The sequence below is a fragment of the Cephus cinctus genome, unplaced genomic scaffold (assembly GCF_000341935.2).
Source record: "Cephus cinctus unplaced genomic scaffold, Ccin1 Ccin1_scaffold0338, whole genome shotgun sequence".
NCBI classification, from domain to species: domain Eukaryota; kingdom Metazoa; phylum Arthropoda; class Insecta; order Hymenoptera; family Cephidae; genus Cephus; species Cephus cinctus.
The window spans coordinates 76,468-92,439 of NW_014333032.1; the positions used below are offsets into that span (position 1 = coordinate 76,468).

General features: G+C 38.5%; 2 protein-coding genes across 2 annotated transcripts; both read right to left on the minus strand.

The window, feature by feature from the left end:
* Window positions 1–11,394: 11,394 nt before the first annotated feature.
* LOC107267063 (thioredoxin domain-containing protein 12-like) lies at window positions 11,395–13,226 on the minus strand. The gene has a single exon (XM_015738299.2). The coding sequence runs from the start codon at window positions 13,088–13,090 to the stop codon at window positions 12,704–12,706; it is 387 nt and encodes a 128-aa protein (XP_015593785.1). The 5' UTR covers window positions 13,091–13,226; the 3' UTR covers window positions 11,395–12,703.
* A 1,011-nt stretch (window positions 13,227–14,237) lies between these two features.
* LOC107267064 (39S ribosomal protein L33, mitochondrial) lies at window positions 14,238–15,958 on the minus strand. The gene is made up of 3 exons (XM_015738300.2): window positions 15,796–15,958; window positions 14,721–14,824; window positions 14,238–14,643 (listed from the first exon to the last, which is right to left on the minus strand). The coding sequence occupies exons 1-3, from the start codon at window positions 15,834–15,836 to the stop codon at window positions 14,594–14,596; spliced, it is 195 nt and encodes a 64-aa protein (XP_015593786.1). The 5' UTR covers window positions 15,837–15,958; the 3' UTR covers window positions 14,238–14,593.
* Between the last annotated feature and the right edge of the window lie 14 nt (window positions 15,959–15,972).

The window sequence follows — 15,972 nt, forward strand, 5'->3', positions numbered from 1 at the left end:
TGAAAACAAACGTGGCACTCCTGGCGGGCAGTTGGTACAATTTTTCCATGAGTTAATGTTAATCAGTCGACGCTGACGTGATCGAGAGTTCTTGACTGAACTTCATGTCAGTTACTGCCAACTCATCCACCCGAAATGTCCACGATCAGCTAGCAAACCCTCTGTAATTCATCCATGTACAACGCAGTCTCGTTAACCAGCAAAGAGTGATTTCATTTTGCGAAAATATCTATAAAATGTATACACAAAAATATACAGGGTTATTCACGGCAAACGTGTTAGCTGAAATTGGCCGTGAGTTTGGTGATTTCATGAATCAGAGCAGGTTGGTATCATTAGAAAAATGAAAGTTAACGTCATAACATTGCTGAGATCATGAATTTCACATTCCTCCATTTGTTTAACGAGGCCACACAGCCTCGATTAACAGAATCGTTCACTTGCGTATAACTTCAGCCGGTACGTTTGCCGTCAATAACCCTGTATATACACTATTCATAAAGCCTTAGACCAAAAGCTAAGACGTTATAAATAGTCACTGAAGTACTCGAAACAACGTATGGTCGAACCCTGACATCAGTTCCACTTCGAGGGGCCATCTCCTTAAGAATCAAAACGTAAATAAGTCCCCTCAAAGTGGACCGAAAGTAGCGACCCTATCCGTGTACATATAAGTCATTACGCATGTTCTCTATGCTTCATGGATGTGACAAGATGGTACGCATGCGCACACGTACTTAACAAGAAGGTATAAATAGCAGGCATAAGGCCGGTACTTGCCACTTCTGACTAGGTCCTTGGCGACATTACTCAAGACAATGCATGCTAGTTGCACCACGTCCAAATTCTCCAAGTTGTTCTACTCAATGCAAGATCTCTTAGCTGGATCTTTGTTCGTCGTGCTTAAGATCTGAGGACAATGCTAAGAAAATGGAAGGGAATGAAAAAGTGGCGTGAAGAGGTGTATCACTAATGCGTATATACCTACTAGGGCCATTTTTATAATACATATATGTAGTAGTTATATAGTAGTATAATAAAAACTGAACTATATGTATTATAAGATTGGTATATTGTATATTGGTGCCTGTATGAACTCTGGGTTGTGGTACGCGGTGGACCCTACTCAGAGCATTGTGCCATTGTGGGCATTACGTCACTCGTGCATTATCAATTGATATAAGTTTTTAAACGCGTGCGTTCCTTTATTATATAGCCGAATTGAGCTATACACGCTCATTCAGCCAGGACTCGTTCCCGTAGAGAGGCGAAGGTAGCGCAATGCTCTGCGGTGCTATAAGTACAATAAATAAAAACGCTCAAGGGCCCATTGTCTGATTGTTTTCGATGGCTCGCCACGACGCGAAGATGGCGACGGGGTGCACGCTACGGGACTCCTGTGCCAGTCTTCGCCAGAGTGTAATGGAAAGACACTTGGAGAGAGAAGACAGAGAAAGGTAATAATACCAAGAGTCGTGAAAGAGAGATATATGTATATGTACAGAAAGAGAGAGTGCGAGAAAGAGAGAGATTCATTGGTATAGAATAGTAAAAAAAAGACTCTGCGGGATCCCAAAAGCTAAATCTCGAGTGGAGCCGATACTTTGCTATACTATAGTATTATATATTATATACATAACCTATACCCGATGTATAACCGCTTACCCTCTAAAGTATCCATGGTTTCCCCACTCGGCGTACTCAATTGACTGAGAAAAACTCAAGATTGCATTATAGTACCGTGTACATGGATTCCTTGTGAGTTCCTGATACTCGTCCTCGGGCCCATTCGAAGGGACTCTCGATTCACTTCTCTAATTACGGATGGCTCTATTATATCCTAGTGATCCCTAAACTATCCTACATATATATATATATCTATACTACCTGCAATGCCTGACTGACATCCCTATACCTTCTATTCTTCTTGCACTATATAGCAATACTTTTATCCCATAGTATTCTGCTTTCTATTTTATTCCATGGTATCCTATACCCCGTAAGGACAATGTCCAATTGGTATATGATGTAGACACGAAACCACCCCTTTGAGGTAGTGTTCTTTTTTATTCTTTCACCTTCTCTCTCTCTCTCTCTCCCCCCTCCACCCTCCTTTTCTGCCTATACTTATCTCGCTCTTCCGATCTCTTGCTTGGGGCGGGAAATAAAATTAACATAAGCTAGCAATAAAGGACAAGCCGCGTACGTAAGAAAAATATATTCACTTCAGCGTCATATTTTCTTTTACGCTGGCACGGGGCTCGTGGCGTTAGCACGGTAAGGGTGGATCCTCACTTACCCTCGGACTAAACGATAGCTACGTAGGAATAGATATAAATATAACGTATATCTCTACTCGGCACCTACTTACTACTATACCGGTACTCCCATCTACAGCTATTATCTCTATACTCCTTAACGCCGTGATCTTAAACGCATCTGCCGGATATTGCTGCCGATAAAAATTTTCATACAAATTACATACCGAGTCTTTACTCGTTTAACCATCCATCTGGTATCGTTAACGACGCTCTCGGGTGACGAAGTGCACTTGGCTGCTTCTGATACCTTTAATTAGTGCTCATAATCTGGCTTTATATATATTTTTAAATATTTTAAATATTTATTAAAATCGATTCTTATTAAAATGGTAACGTTTTACTTATTTTTACTTTATATTAATGAATTTTATCGTAGGAATAAATTGCAGTTTTAATATTTTGAAGTAAAATACGGTACTGTAATTTTGTTTCTCTGTTTTGGGTGAAATGAAATACGTACCAAAAGATTTCACCCTCTCAGAGAAAAATTTGTCATAATAATGAGGGGAAAATATTAACTTTATTCTTCCTGTCGCGAGGAAGCTTCCGTGAAAAATGATTTGATGGACGAGCGACATGCCGATTCGAAAAGGGGTGAATGGTTCCTGGGGTGGCGAAGGGAGAGAGGGTGTATGCGTGCGTGAACTTTTTCGGGGTCCAGCATACGATTGAAAAGCAATAAAACCGACGAAAGGGTAGCCAGATCTAGGTACGCATGCGTTTGACAGAGTAGATATAGTCTGACAATGGATTTTCGATAGAGACCACGGATCAGCCAGACTGCCCACGTGTTGTTGGGAAACAATAGGCAGCTTAACCGCTTGCATACTGGTACTAGACCAGTACACAGCAAACACAATAATACAACAGCACTGAAACATTTATATAAGCAAGGTAACGTCATTACTGCACACGATATGCAGCTAAGTTAGCATTTTCCACTAAGTTATGTAATACGTTACTACTATGCAATATAATTTACATATAATCATCGATACATAGTGGGATATGATATTTACATTAATATTACACATAAACAATATACTAATATAATACGGTGAAACCTCAGTCCGTGTCAATTGTCGGGACCACAAACTTTAGTTTCTGTCAGAAAATCACGTGATTATTTAAAAAAATTTATTTTTTTCACTAGCTTCTGCACGACTAATTATATTTTCCTGATAATTTGCAGAAAGTGGTTCACAGGAATTTGATAGAATTTCTGATCAAAAGGATGGCCGTTAGGTTAGGTCCATAAATGAAATATCCCAAGTAGCAACGATCATCTATGAAAGTATCCAAAAATAGTTGCAAACGTTCAAACAAGGTTATATCAAATTAAGAAGAACCTAAGATATTGCACGGATATATAATTTACAACATCGAATGTATAATATTACGTGACGTCTGGACAATGTTGCTCACTCGATATCTAAATGGTAATATCATTACAATATTTCTTCGAGGAGATTTCTATTTCTTACTTTTCGATGATTTCTAAGGTATTCGGAGAGTTATATTATGTGAAACGTGAACTCCACGAAATAGTTTGATGCAATAATTGGGATAATCATATATGACTATGTTTTCACCGGTGTAGAACGTTACTGTCATATCTACTGTTAATGTTGTATGTATTCTATGAGGGGTCTCTCGTTACGCATTAGTACAAGACGTTCGTGAAGACAGGGACTGAAACGTGGAACCGGACACCGGGTTTGATTGTAACTATATCCCATCCACACATAATATTAATAAATAAATATGACACATTTATATTAATGAAAAATGACCTGTCATATATTACTTTTCACTCTGATTTTATATAATTTCAATATATTGTGTTCGCTGCGTACTTGTACGTTCAAGTACCAACACAAGATATTGTACCTATGGTTTAGGTAATACCCGCTTCGCTTGCTCCTACCTAATTACGAGTACCTACCCTGTTTCATATCTATAGCGTGATGCGCGTATACACTGTCCCTCGTTACCTGGCGGTAAGAGCGTTCTGACGGGGATGCAAATTAAAACCCTTGAGGAATAATACCTAAGCACGATACTGTATTTGGGTACTGTGGATTCAAATTGCATAACATTGGATTTTTAGCATGCGTTAGATGTTAGTCATGGAGTTGATAGATTTTAAGTAAAATAAGTAAGCTTTTAGTCAGAGTTCTATAATTCCGCAAAAAAAAACATATTTGGTAAAAAAATCTTAAAGCTATGAAAATTGGTATCGAATAAAAAAACTGTTTATTCACAGATTTTTTTATTGCGTGCTGGATTTTATACGTGGTGATTCGTGCGGTTTCGCGCGGGAGTCGGAGGTCGACACGGGCCAAAGCCAGAGGGGTAGGAAGCGCCACGTGTCGAAGCAACTTGCACGAGGAAAAGTCTTGTCGACGCCGTTTAATAAGGATTGGCGAAAAACTCCTTGATGCTCAGGGTCAACAGTTTCTCATGGGGTTGAAATTTGTTTGATATAGTATGTATATCCATTGTCATGCCCACAGGAGGATAGGCTTCCCGCACTGCATTGTCGCTGAACGCACCCTATAACGTAGAGAGACACAAGAAAGAATGCAGGAGGAGAACCGTGAGGCTCGGTACTATGAAAGACTAGCAGGGGGATGATGGCTTTGTGGCGGACCCACAAGTGGCGGGTTTTAATCGCTGCAAGGGCTAACGTGGACTTGCCTTCCGGCCGCGGTCGACGTTTAATTGCCTATTAATCGACAATGCGAGCATCCATTGGACAACCTGGGGTATTGGCACGAAGACACTATCAACTCCTACCTGAAGCAGTACAGACTGGCATATAAGACTCAACATTTTACATAGAAATACGACCAACGGTATTTCAGTCTAATTACAAATAATTAGCATGACGTAGATACATTATTTCTTAGAAAAAATAAATCTAAACACCAATTATTTAATTTTCCTTATAGCATGATCAGTAAATGTAAATAGAGGTAGCCGCCGGACTGACTAATTGACCGATCAATCTTCATTAAAGCATCCAGTAATTACAGTCTGGTCGTATATAAGGAAAAAAAATGGAATAACAAAGTTTTCATTCTAATAGATAGTATAAATCACACGGATTACTGCTTTAACGTCACCCTCTTACCTATCCGTAGTGTCCTGTCTATATATATATATATTAATATTTATTCACCAAGGCAAGAATGAACGAAGAGAACCCCACCAGCAGTCTTCCCCCCGTCACCATCATCACTACTACCATCAGTAGCACCAGCAGCACGCCCTGCGCGCGGCCATAATTTGAAAAACTTTGGAGGGAACAAAAGTGAGGACTTTTGTTCCAAGTTTTAGTTCGGCGAGCTGTTTGCGAGCGGAGCGCGACGCCCCGACAGTGTTTTGTTCGCTTTGTCTCTCTTCCTGTAGGTATATAATACCTAACTGCCAAACCCCGGTAGACGCAAGCGCTCACGCACATGGGCACACGTAAACGCAGATTCAGTCTCTCTCTTCTTCTCCTCTCTCTTCTGCTCTTCTCACCCCCCAGTTCCTCCTACAATCGTAGCGAGCTCCTCGAGCCCGCCCACGCACATCGGACTCGCTCGTTCTTGTTTGTTGTTGGCTATTCTTTATTTTAATTCGCCATTGTCCCTACGTACTACCCATTCCTTTAAGTTTGCTGCAAGAAACCAGAGTCTCTCATTCACCATGTCTCCTTTTCTCTTTTTCTCTCTCTCTACCTTTGCCAATCTTCGACCTCCTTTTTTACATACTACGTAGTCTCTCCTCTCTTAACGAACCTGACAAACGCCACGTCAGAGCCACGAGTTTTTCTTCGTTTAACGAGTAGCTAACGCACCGTGACGCACAATGTGAATTAAGCTTTAGCTTTTGCTTTTGCTTTTATTCATTCGACAGTCTAGACAATGGAAGCGTATACTCAATAATACCTTGTGAAAAATTACATATGTACATTCGAATTCTATCCTTGGCAACGGGGAGCGGGGGCTGACGGCAAATGCGCGGGAATTTAAATGTACTGAAAAACGTCTCGTGTTTCTTTCGTAAATCTCAGATTTCGTTAATCGCGGTCAGACACGCCCAGTAAATTTACTGCGATACAACTTACTAGACTAATCATTGTCCTTCGATTATCCTGTCACGAGATATATCTTTTATGGTGTGTATAATTTTCTAAGGATATCCTCAGACCCAGAGGAAATTCTTATTAATGGAGAAAAAGGTAGTTCCTATACTTCTCGTCTTTTTTCGTTTTATTTTGTTTGACGTAAATTACAGTAGATAACGTTACGTTAATTTTGACAATATATAGTATACACAGGGATCCATAGACCGCTCTATTGGTCCTTATATAGTATATCGATGAAACAAGATATCCTTACACCGTATATATTTATACGTTATCCTTTACAGAACAAATTCCCAGGAGGAATGAGATGCAGTCTCTATCTGGTTTAATAATACACGTGGGAGGCATCTGCGAAAATCTATTTTGATTTGGTCCAGCCGAGTCTTCCGAATGGCTAAAGGATCGCAAAAGGGCTAAAGGAGAGAAAAAGGTCGCCAATTCGCTGACAAAGCCAACATGGATTCACCAGTACCGGTACTAAACACTTATGGATACTTACCTAGAAAATTTCCTAAGGGCACTCAGCAAACCATAGAAAGATCCAGCGTATATCCCTCATCAAGGTACGTCATAGTATTCACCTAGAGTATTGTCCCTGTAAGGATTTAAAGGATGGAGGACTTCAGGCAATTTTCAATTTTCCAATCCTTTACGTATATAATAGCTGCTCTACTTTACCAACATTTTCAAAGTCCATTATCAAACTGTATTCGATATATCCTTATTAAACCAAGCCTGTAGGAAAATAATTTAAATAGAATTCCCACGCTGTCAGAAATTATTTGACAGGTTGACTTGTCAGTGGACAATGCCACGTGTGTATAAACCTATAAAAATTCATTTAATTGGACCTACAAGGATATGACAGAAGAGGAGCCGCCCTTTTTTTGTTATACAGACTCAAAAAGAACGTTATAGAGCCTTCTGATTTATGATAATACAGATATGTTTACAAGATACGGTTCTCCCATTAGATTCGAACGAGGAAACCCGTTGACTAGATCTATGATACCTGCATTGTCCATATACCATAAGTAGATGCATATATACTCGATTTGAGATATAAATACGACTACCCCTAGAATTTCATCAGAGTGTATACCCAGGTGCGTGTTATAGATTCACGCTTGGTTACATCATTAGGTATCCCCAACCCCAATGTGATTCATCAAATAACCTAAAACACTATTAACTAATACAAGGTATGATCTATAATTTATTATTCATTAATAACAAGCTAACGAAGTATGAAGATTTTAGTTATTACTTTCTTATGTTTTCTCGAATTTCAAGGAAATAGCTCGCAGTTTCCGAAAAATCTATAAATCCTCTTCGGACCAAGATGATCGTTTCTAATAGGGTTTTTGAAGAATCGTTTACAGGGTTACACCAAGGGTATAGTGAACGCGGTTTTCTATGCAATAGATGCCTACGCGTCCCATATAAAAATCCTTTTGTCTGTAACGTGTGTGTAAACGCAACGAGAGTGTGGAAAACGGATTCGACGTGCCTTGACGGTACGTGAAGGTGTGTGTATATCCATATATACACACGTAATATAAATAGAAAGAGTAAGAGGACGTGGAGGAACGGGGGGGGGAGGGGGGTGGGAGAGGAGAAGGCGCACGCAGAGAAGAGAATATAGTGGCGGGAAGTGAATGGAAGGCACTGAGAGAGAATGTGTTAGCTAGGCGGAAAGGGGTACGAGAGGAACCGATAAGAAAAGTGGAGAGGAGAGAAAGAGAGAATCCAATATAACTGCACACACGTTTATAGGGCTGGTGGGAATATATTGGAGCAGATATTGAAATACTTGTTGGTAGTTTGAGTCGAAGGCGAGAGATGCCTTTCCCGATGCCATCTTGATTGCGCAATCGAGGCATCGTGGTGCAGAATCCAAGGATAATGAATCCTACGGATTATTATCTGTCATCTTAAACGTTAGACCGGTTACATGATACTTATTATATGTATATACTATATAGCATACCTAATTACCTATCAGAATGATTAGAGTATATTGAAAATTATTAGGAAATTAGATTTTTTAAATTTCATGATAATTATCCGAATGCTTGATAAAATCCAGATAAATCATTGGGCTTAGTATTTGGAAGGGTATTTGCTGTGAGGAAATTGGGGTAGGGATACGAAATCCGTATGTGTAGACAGAATATATGGTAGAGATTTAAAGAGAGGATGGATGCAAAAGTGCGACGAGGATGAAAGGTAAAGAGAGCGCGAGAGAGAGGAAAAAGATAGGATACTCCGACAGCGAGGATTTCGTCGAACGCGAACGCGATTCAGTGCAGCGAGTCGAGTCTCAGCTCGAGTCGACAGATAGATAGAGTCAAGATTCAATTAGCTCTAGCTGTCAACCGCATGATACTCGTTGATTCAATACCTAGCCGCGCACTCGCGTGTGTGATCGTAACAGGGCATCCCTCCCTAGAAACGCATTTACTACCCCTGTTCTACGTGTCTACGAGACCCACGTAGATCAAGTCACTCCAGAAGTCTCTATGTATATCCCAATTGAATGTTAAAGTTTTCGAAGCACCAAACATTCTTAAGAAAGATAGTGCTCTTTTTATTTCAAAATATTTCTTATCCTACGTTGTTTCTTACCAGAGAAATAGGTCTTCGTGCTCTCTATCCAGTACATTCCTCTTGAAGGGTGCACGCAAGAGGTCTTTCATGGTGGCATTCGGAACGTAGAATTCACTATCTGAAAGAAAAGTTTACGCTGTTGTCGATGCCTTCTTCTTTTATTTTTTTTAAATTTTTTTTTGAACGGAGGTCCCTTTTCTTTCAGTATACTTTTATAACGGTACCAAAACATCGCGGCAAGCGATCGATGCTCGGATGTAAAACCACGAAGAGGGTGGATCTTGCAGCGAGGGTGGTATGAAAAAGGCAAAAAGTTCGAGGAGCTGAGGATCGAGGGCAAATTCGCATCCTAGGATCGGGGCCCTCTTGAGGCCGCGAGACGCGATCTTTATGAAAGAATATCAAGGAATTCGTGGGCCGGGCAGGTTGGTAGGTGGTTGTAGGTGGGTAGGTAGGTATCACTTATCCAAGGCAGGGCGATGCCAGCCATTTTCAATTTATTTCAAGAGCCTTTTGGTGGCGGAGAAAGGAAGGGTGAAACTCCTGGCAGAGAGATACCTACACGAAACCGGCATCACCACCATTACTATACCACCAACGATTCCAGAAGCTGATATTGAGGTCTCAAAGTTATTTCAATTCAAATATCACCGACAACGTTTCGCCCGGGACTCGAAGCCTCCGTAAGATCGATAGGAAAGACGAGCTTTCTCGAGATTTCAAGAATCCCAACGATACTCCTTATATACACTATTTGAGAACTTTGCTTCGACCCAAACTTAATTATACTTTAGGTAAGTACAATTAATTATATACACTGGCAAGAATCATTTTTTAAACATTTAACACACGCTATATCCATACATCACAGATACATATTATACACGTACCATACGCACCCTTGTATGTATATGCGTATGATTTCAATAACAATAATCATACTCGACCGACTGTATCGACTCGGATAATCAACATTCACAAGCAATACTTAGAAATAATGATAACTTTTTCACTGCAAAATCTTACAAACTATCGAGTGGTTTGATAACAGCCGATAAATGTTATAACGTTATACTTCAATTTCCCGTAAAAATGGGTAAAATATCCTAAGTCAATCATGATACAATACCGCAGGAAATAATTATACAATAATATTAAAACTAAGAAAGATTTTATTGACATCATAAAATGCTAGCAATTTACCAGGGAATGGAAGAACGCAGCAACGTTGCAATTTACTAGCAATCTTTTAAGCAATATGATAAAGTAACCTGTGCTCGTACTGGCTGTCAGGATAGAAGAGGTTATGTTTCGAGCGTTGTGTACAATTGTAACACGACAAATTCTCTGTCGTTTATAAGGTGGATGTATTCAACCGCGCGGAATGCACCAGGTACTCAGGTCGCTGCATTTCGCTGGAGCTTTTTTTTCTCTCGATATATTGTACATTGGCAATATACGTATAGATATTGTTCGGGTTTTGTATGTGTAAAGTTATACGTGGTTGCTCTCGGCTGGTATAGTACATATAGTATCCAAGTAAGTTAAGTAAGTATATACATGTAAGTACGGGTACTCGAGTACATAGGTAGGCGTGTAAAACGCGTTACGTTACGTTAGGAAAACGTCGGGTACCTCGTGTGCAGCTAAATGTTCATACATGAGTACGTGTACATTTTTCAACTGGTTCTCTTTCTCTCGTTGGTTGTCAGTACAGGCGAAGGCACACGCTCGTTCATCCGGGCTCAGAATTATTGAAGCCTCTTTTGCAAATGCGAAAAAATAACGTAGTTAATTAGCAGCAGCCACTTTAGACGGCCCGACCGTGAGAGCATAGTATGCACAGTGTACAGTACACACTGTAATAAGCAGAGAACAACTCGCGGGAAACACACTTGAAACAGCCAGTATTTATTTTACCTTTCCTACTAGTCGTTTCTCTTTTGCTGCTTTTTTATTTTCGTCTACTACGTGTCGGCCATTGCTAGAATTACTTAAAAGGTAAATTTATCAACATTAGATTGGGTTGCGTTGACACTTGATACTGTGTTAGCTAATTGTATATAGAGATAGATACATATATGCATGAAGAGAATTGTATGATAAGAATTCTTCGATAATTCGCGATAAAAATTACCATGAAAATACAGTAATCCTTGGGATGTCTTGTCATAGTAATATTTTTTTTTATTATCATACTAATCTTTCGAGTGTTACAAGTATGTTTTTTAATCGGCTTGATAAAAAGTATTGCAAATAAATTTTTACGAGGAATGGTACAATTTATAGAGATTACGAAGAAACAATTGTAACTATATACAATGGTTATTTACAGATTGACCTCGATCGACGTAAAATTTTACATCGATGTCGGACATTTGAGTTTATTTAAACTTGTAAATTTAACAGTAAAAAAATATGATTAAATTATGTATATCTTAAAATATCTTAAAATTTACTATACGACTTCATAAAATTTACTGTTATCTGGAGAATACTTCACTATGGTTATATTATTATTTCAAATGTAGGTCTAACTAACTTTATGATGTCCTACGATTACAGAGTAATTTCTAGCATAAAATTCTCTCCGTGCACATACTGTGTTACATATTTACTTTCAGATATTAAATTTTGTACTGATATATTTGTACAATTTTTTGTAAAGCTTGCACGAGGCATACTTGGTATCTCCATGGTAAACCTTTAAGAGGACAAAGACTTCTGTTTCTTGTCCATGCAAGCGAATAGCTATAAAACATTCTGATGAAATTTTTCAGAGCTGCCGTAGAGTATTGTTCCTTCAAGTTCTGGCCTTTTTAATCGCGGAAGGGCGAGAGAATAAGTAAAAGAGTCAAAGGGCACCGCAGAACATTTACCTTACCGACAAACATAAAGGGTAAAACGCCTGGGTTTCTATGTATATAGACGATGTACGGGAGCTTGAAAAAGGAAAGAGGAAGGAGGAGAAAGGATTCTTGTTGGATATTCCTGTTTCTCTCTTTTGGTCTCCTCTCTTATAACAATGGCGTCGCAACAAGAAAGGAGAGAAATTGAATTGGCAACATCATTAAACGACCCCTTCTTTTACTATACTATATATCAACCTTCAACTTCATCTTTTTAGATCCACCGCCATCTATTTTTCTCTCTTCTTTTATTTCTCTTGCTCGCAGCTATTCGTTCCTAACTCCTCCATCCAGTTGGATCCAAACTAGAGAGAAGAAAATATACAAGAGCGACGAGGAAGGTAAGAGAAGCCAAGTAGAAAGATTAGAGAGAGAAACAGCCCGCTTTTCACGCCTCGCGGATTCCTAACCGTTTGAAACGCCGGACGGTGGAAATAATACAACTTTGTGTTCCTTATGCGGGATCAAAGGGATCCTTGGGGACGCCCTCGATTTCGATCGCCTCTCTCTCTCTCTCTCTCTCTCTCTCTCTCTCTCTTTCTCTTTAACCATGACTCCTGCAGATTCTGATCTTTAACTTGAAGACTGAAAGGATAAGGAATCGACCCCTTAAACTTTTGCACGGAGACTTTAGTTTGAAAATGTTTCTCTTTTAAGATCTTGTTAGGATTTAGGTAAATATATATATATATATATGTACATATATTAGTTGCTAAGAAATTATATCATTCAAGTATCGTTGGCTTAATAGAATTGTCAGAGGAGTCGTCAGGTTTTACCCAAGTTTTGTCATTTTTCTTCTTGACTGGTACTAGGACTTTCGGTAACGCGTTTTGCCCAATCATCTCCAGGACGAATAACATTGTTTCTGCCACCTGACTAGAGTTGCTGTAGAAATACCGATACTTTGGATCATTCTTAGGATGACGATTATATGCCTCTCTAATGAGATCTCCTTCAGGGCGATAGAACAGTATCCTAGGTACGTATTTTCCGTCTGGCTGAAACTTCTCATCGCGTCCTAACTTCTCCGTACTGTTCTCCACGTTCACCATGATAAATCTAGGAAGAAGAATTTCTGTTAATATACAAGTTTTATTTTTAAATTTCATAACTTACTGTGTACTTAGATCTACCAATCGGATGGATTTTGAAAATTTGGATTTGAGACCTTGACATGCTGGACACCAGTCACGATGGATCAAGAGGAAGATTGGTTTACCAGTTAACTTGGCTTCTTTGAATGCTTCATCGATTTTCCTCCATTTGTAAACCTTGCCGAATCCGTGATCGGCATCGGTTTTATCACCAATCACGTCACTGGAGGCTAACACGCTTCTCACCAGGAGTTCAGTAAGGGACGCGAAATTTGGGGGTCTCAGGTACTTCAAATACCTTCGCATGCCTCTTGGGAAAACGCTGTTGGAAGTCGCGGCTGGGAGTTTGGCAAGCTGAAGGACGCCGCAAGAGGAACGCCATTGAGATTATTCGTAAAAAACAACGAGCGAATTCATGACTGCGCCGTTCGCTTATCCCGAATCGATTGCTTTAGATGCACAGTTTGGTCGAATTCTAGCATGTTGTTAATTTACTATTCCCACGAAATACATCAAAGTAATGATAGAATCGGTCAAATAAACATTTTTCGAATCGATTATAGCGTCGCTACCCATATGTTCTATTTATATACCTTGATTTGAGATACCTTGAAAGCTATTAGTAAAAGGTGTCTAATTTCTGTTTCAGTATACCATTAGACATTGCGTAACATATCGGAATAGTCTTTAAAGAGGTCTAGCGGCAGCATCTCACGTTAACAAATAAAATGGTGACAGTACATTTATTCAATTTAATTTTGTTTATTTCCTCAGTAATCAATGTTCTCTCACAGGATTGTGTAACAGTCGGAAACTATGTGAGCTGCTAATTTATCATTTTAAAAATTAAATAAAAGTATAGCTTTTAGAAGTTCTAATATTTCAGTGTGCCGATGACGACGCCTGTTGCGGAGGATGCTGCAGAAACAGTATTTGTACAAATAGTAAGTGAAAAGTATTAAAAATAAATATAAGAATATAATATTATCTTCAATTCTTAATAGCATACGAAAATTGCAACATAAACGAGGATCTCTGCCTTGAAGACTATTGTCCTCCTGGTTTGGAATGTTATATCTACAAACCCGATTGCATGGGCTGTGACCTGACCTCGGATTGTAGAACACCTCAGGATAATAAATCATTAAAATGACACATTGAATAATATGGTACCTTCGTTTAATAAATTCTTCCACTATTCGAATATGAAATATCTATTTTTTAAGAAATTCAAAATTGCCTGAAAGATTTTTACAATGAAATCCAATCCTGTAGTCTTACAGAAGAGAAGCGCTTGACTGCTTGGAAATTTTCACGGGTGACCCATCAGTGATTTGGAACGATTTCATGGTGAGTTCCTCGGTGATTTCAAACAGGAGTGCAAGGGTGATTTCGGGAGGGAGTTTTCAACCCCTCGTTTAGTGGGGCCAGAGGGTTGAAATTAATCTGACTACCGACTCGGCGGAAAATCGTTTAATGGTGAAGAATGTTTTCTGGTTACTGGTATCAGCAACCTCATTACATACTACGGATTCGACGTCTCTCTCTGTACAAAGAGTTTTGTCCGACTAAAAATAGAAAAGAAATTAATTGATAATTATATAAGATTATAATATGTACCAGCTATGAAAATTTTCTAACTTACGGTATGGATCAAATCGTATTATCTCCAGTTTGTCTGCTAATCTTTCTCGAATCCATACGAATTTATGACCGGTTATTGCACTTTCCATAAGAACCATTATACTTCTACACAAAAAGTATTATGAAAATTGTAAAACATTGTGAAAGATATTATTTCCATTTTTATTATGGATACCCGACGGATACGTTTGTCGAATTTATGTAACTTTTACGTAGTTGCTACGTAATGGCAGAGAATTTATGTACCTAGTACAGGTGTAAATGTTCCAAAAAGGTGTTTATTGCATGTAGACTCGTTCATCGCTGAACAATTTTTCGATGCGCATAATATTTCGGTACAGGATGTTACGACAATAAATTGTATTTGAATGCTTGTGATATTTTACTTGTCGAAAAGCTGATAGGGAGAATAAGGACATCATATAAACTGGTAAGTAACATGTAAATGAAATTCATAAACTGCATGATCTTCGCAGAAATTCTTTCGCAAAGCACAATATGATACACGGATACATTATGCAAGGTTTACATTTCTTCTGATGCCACTTTTGTAAGGATTACTCCAAAACAGAGAGACATCCGACCGAAAAAATGATTACCTGTGGTAAGTTTCGCATTTGACTTTTTAGTTCGAGTATTTTATTTATCGCTTAGGATGAAGAATCACTGTCACAATCTTTCTAATTTCGATTTCTACGATACAAACTCTACGTCATCATCATGCTTTTCAGTTTCTTTCACTGTTAATAATTATTTTTATGGGGCGGTAAGTTACCGACCATACTTGTCTATTACGTTTGGAACAATTTCGTTTCCGCGCTAGCGGTATCTTAACGCATGCGTTTTCTGTTAATAGGAATTCGACAGTGTTTTGCTTATAATATATGGAAAAGCAATTGATTTTAGTGAGAAGATAATAAAAAACATACTTTAACTAATTTAGTTTAGTAAGTGAATATTTCACATATGGATAATTTTAATAATTTTGATTTAAATATAGAAGAGGAGAACTAACCTCAAATTTAACTTTGTACTTAAATTTTACAGTATAATAGTAATATAAATTAGTAACTTACTTGCTTTTGGCTTTCTTCATTAAGATGTTTGTTAGAAACATGCTTTTCTTCTTTCTGTAATTATGTTTGCAGTAATACGAGCAAATAATGTATTAGAATACACCTTAGACTTTACTCTAGCATCGAGTACTAAAAATATTTAAGCTCTGTTGGTACAGTGAATTTTGTACCGTACAT

Coding starts and splice junctions, on each gene's coding strand:
- LOC107267063 (XM_015738299.2), bottom strand. CDS start 13,090: ATGAAATTTAAAAATAAAACTTGTATATTAACAGAAATTCTTCTTCCT.
- LOC107267064 (XM_015738300.2), bottom strand. CDS start 15,836: ATGTTTCTAACAAACATCTTAATGAAGAAAGCCAAAAGCAA. Junction 14,825..15,795: donor ATGAAGAAAGCCAAAAGCAA/GTAAGTTACTAA, acceptor CTTTTTGTGTAG/AAGTATAATGGTTCTTATGG. Junction 14,644..14,720: donor AATACGATTTGATCCATACC/GTAAGTTAGAAA, acceptor TTCTATTTTTAG/TCGGACAAAACTCTTTGTAC.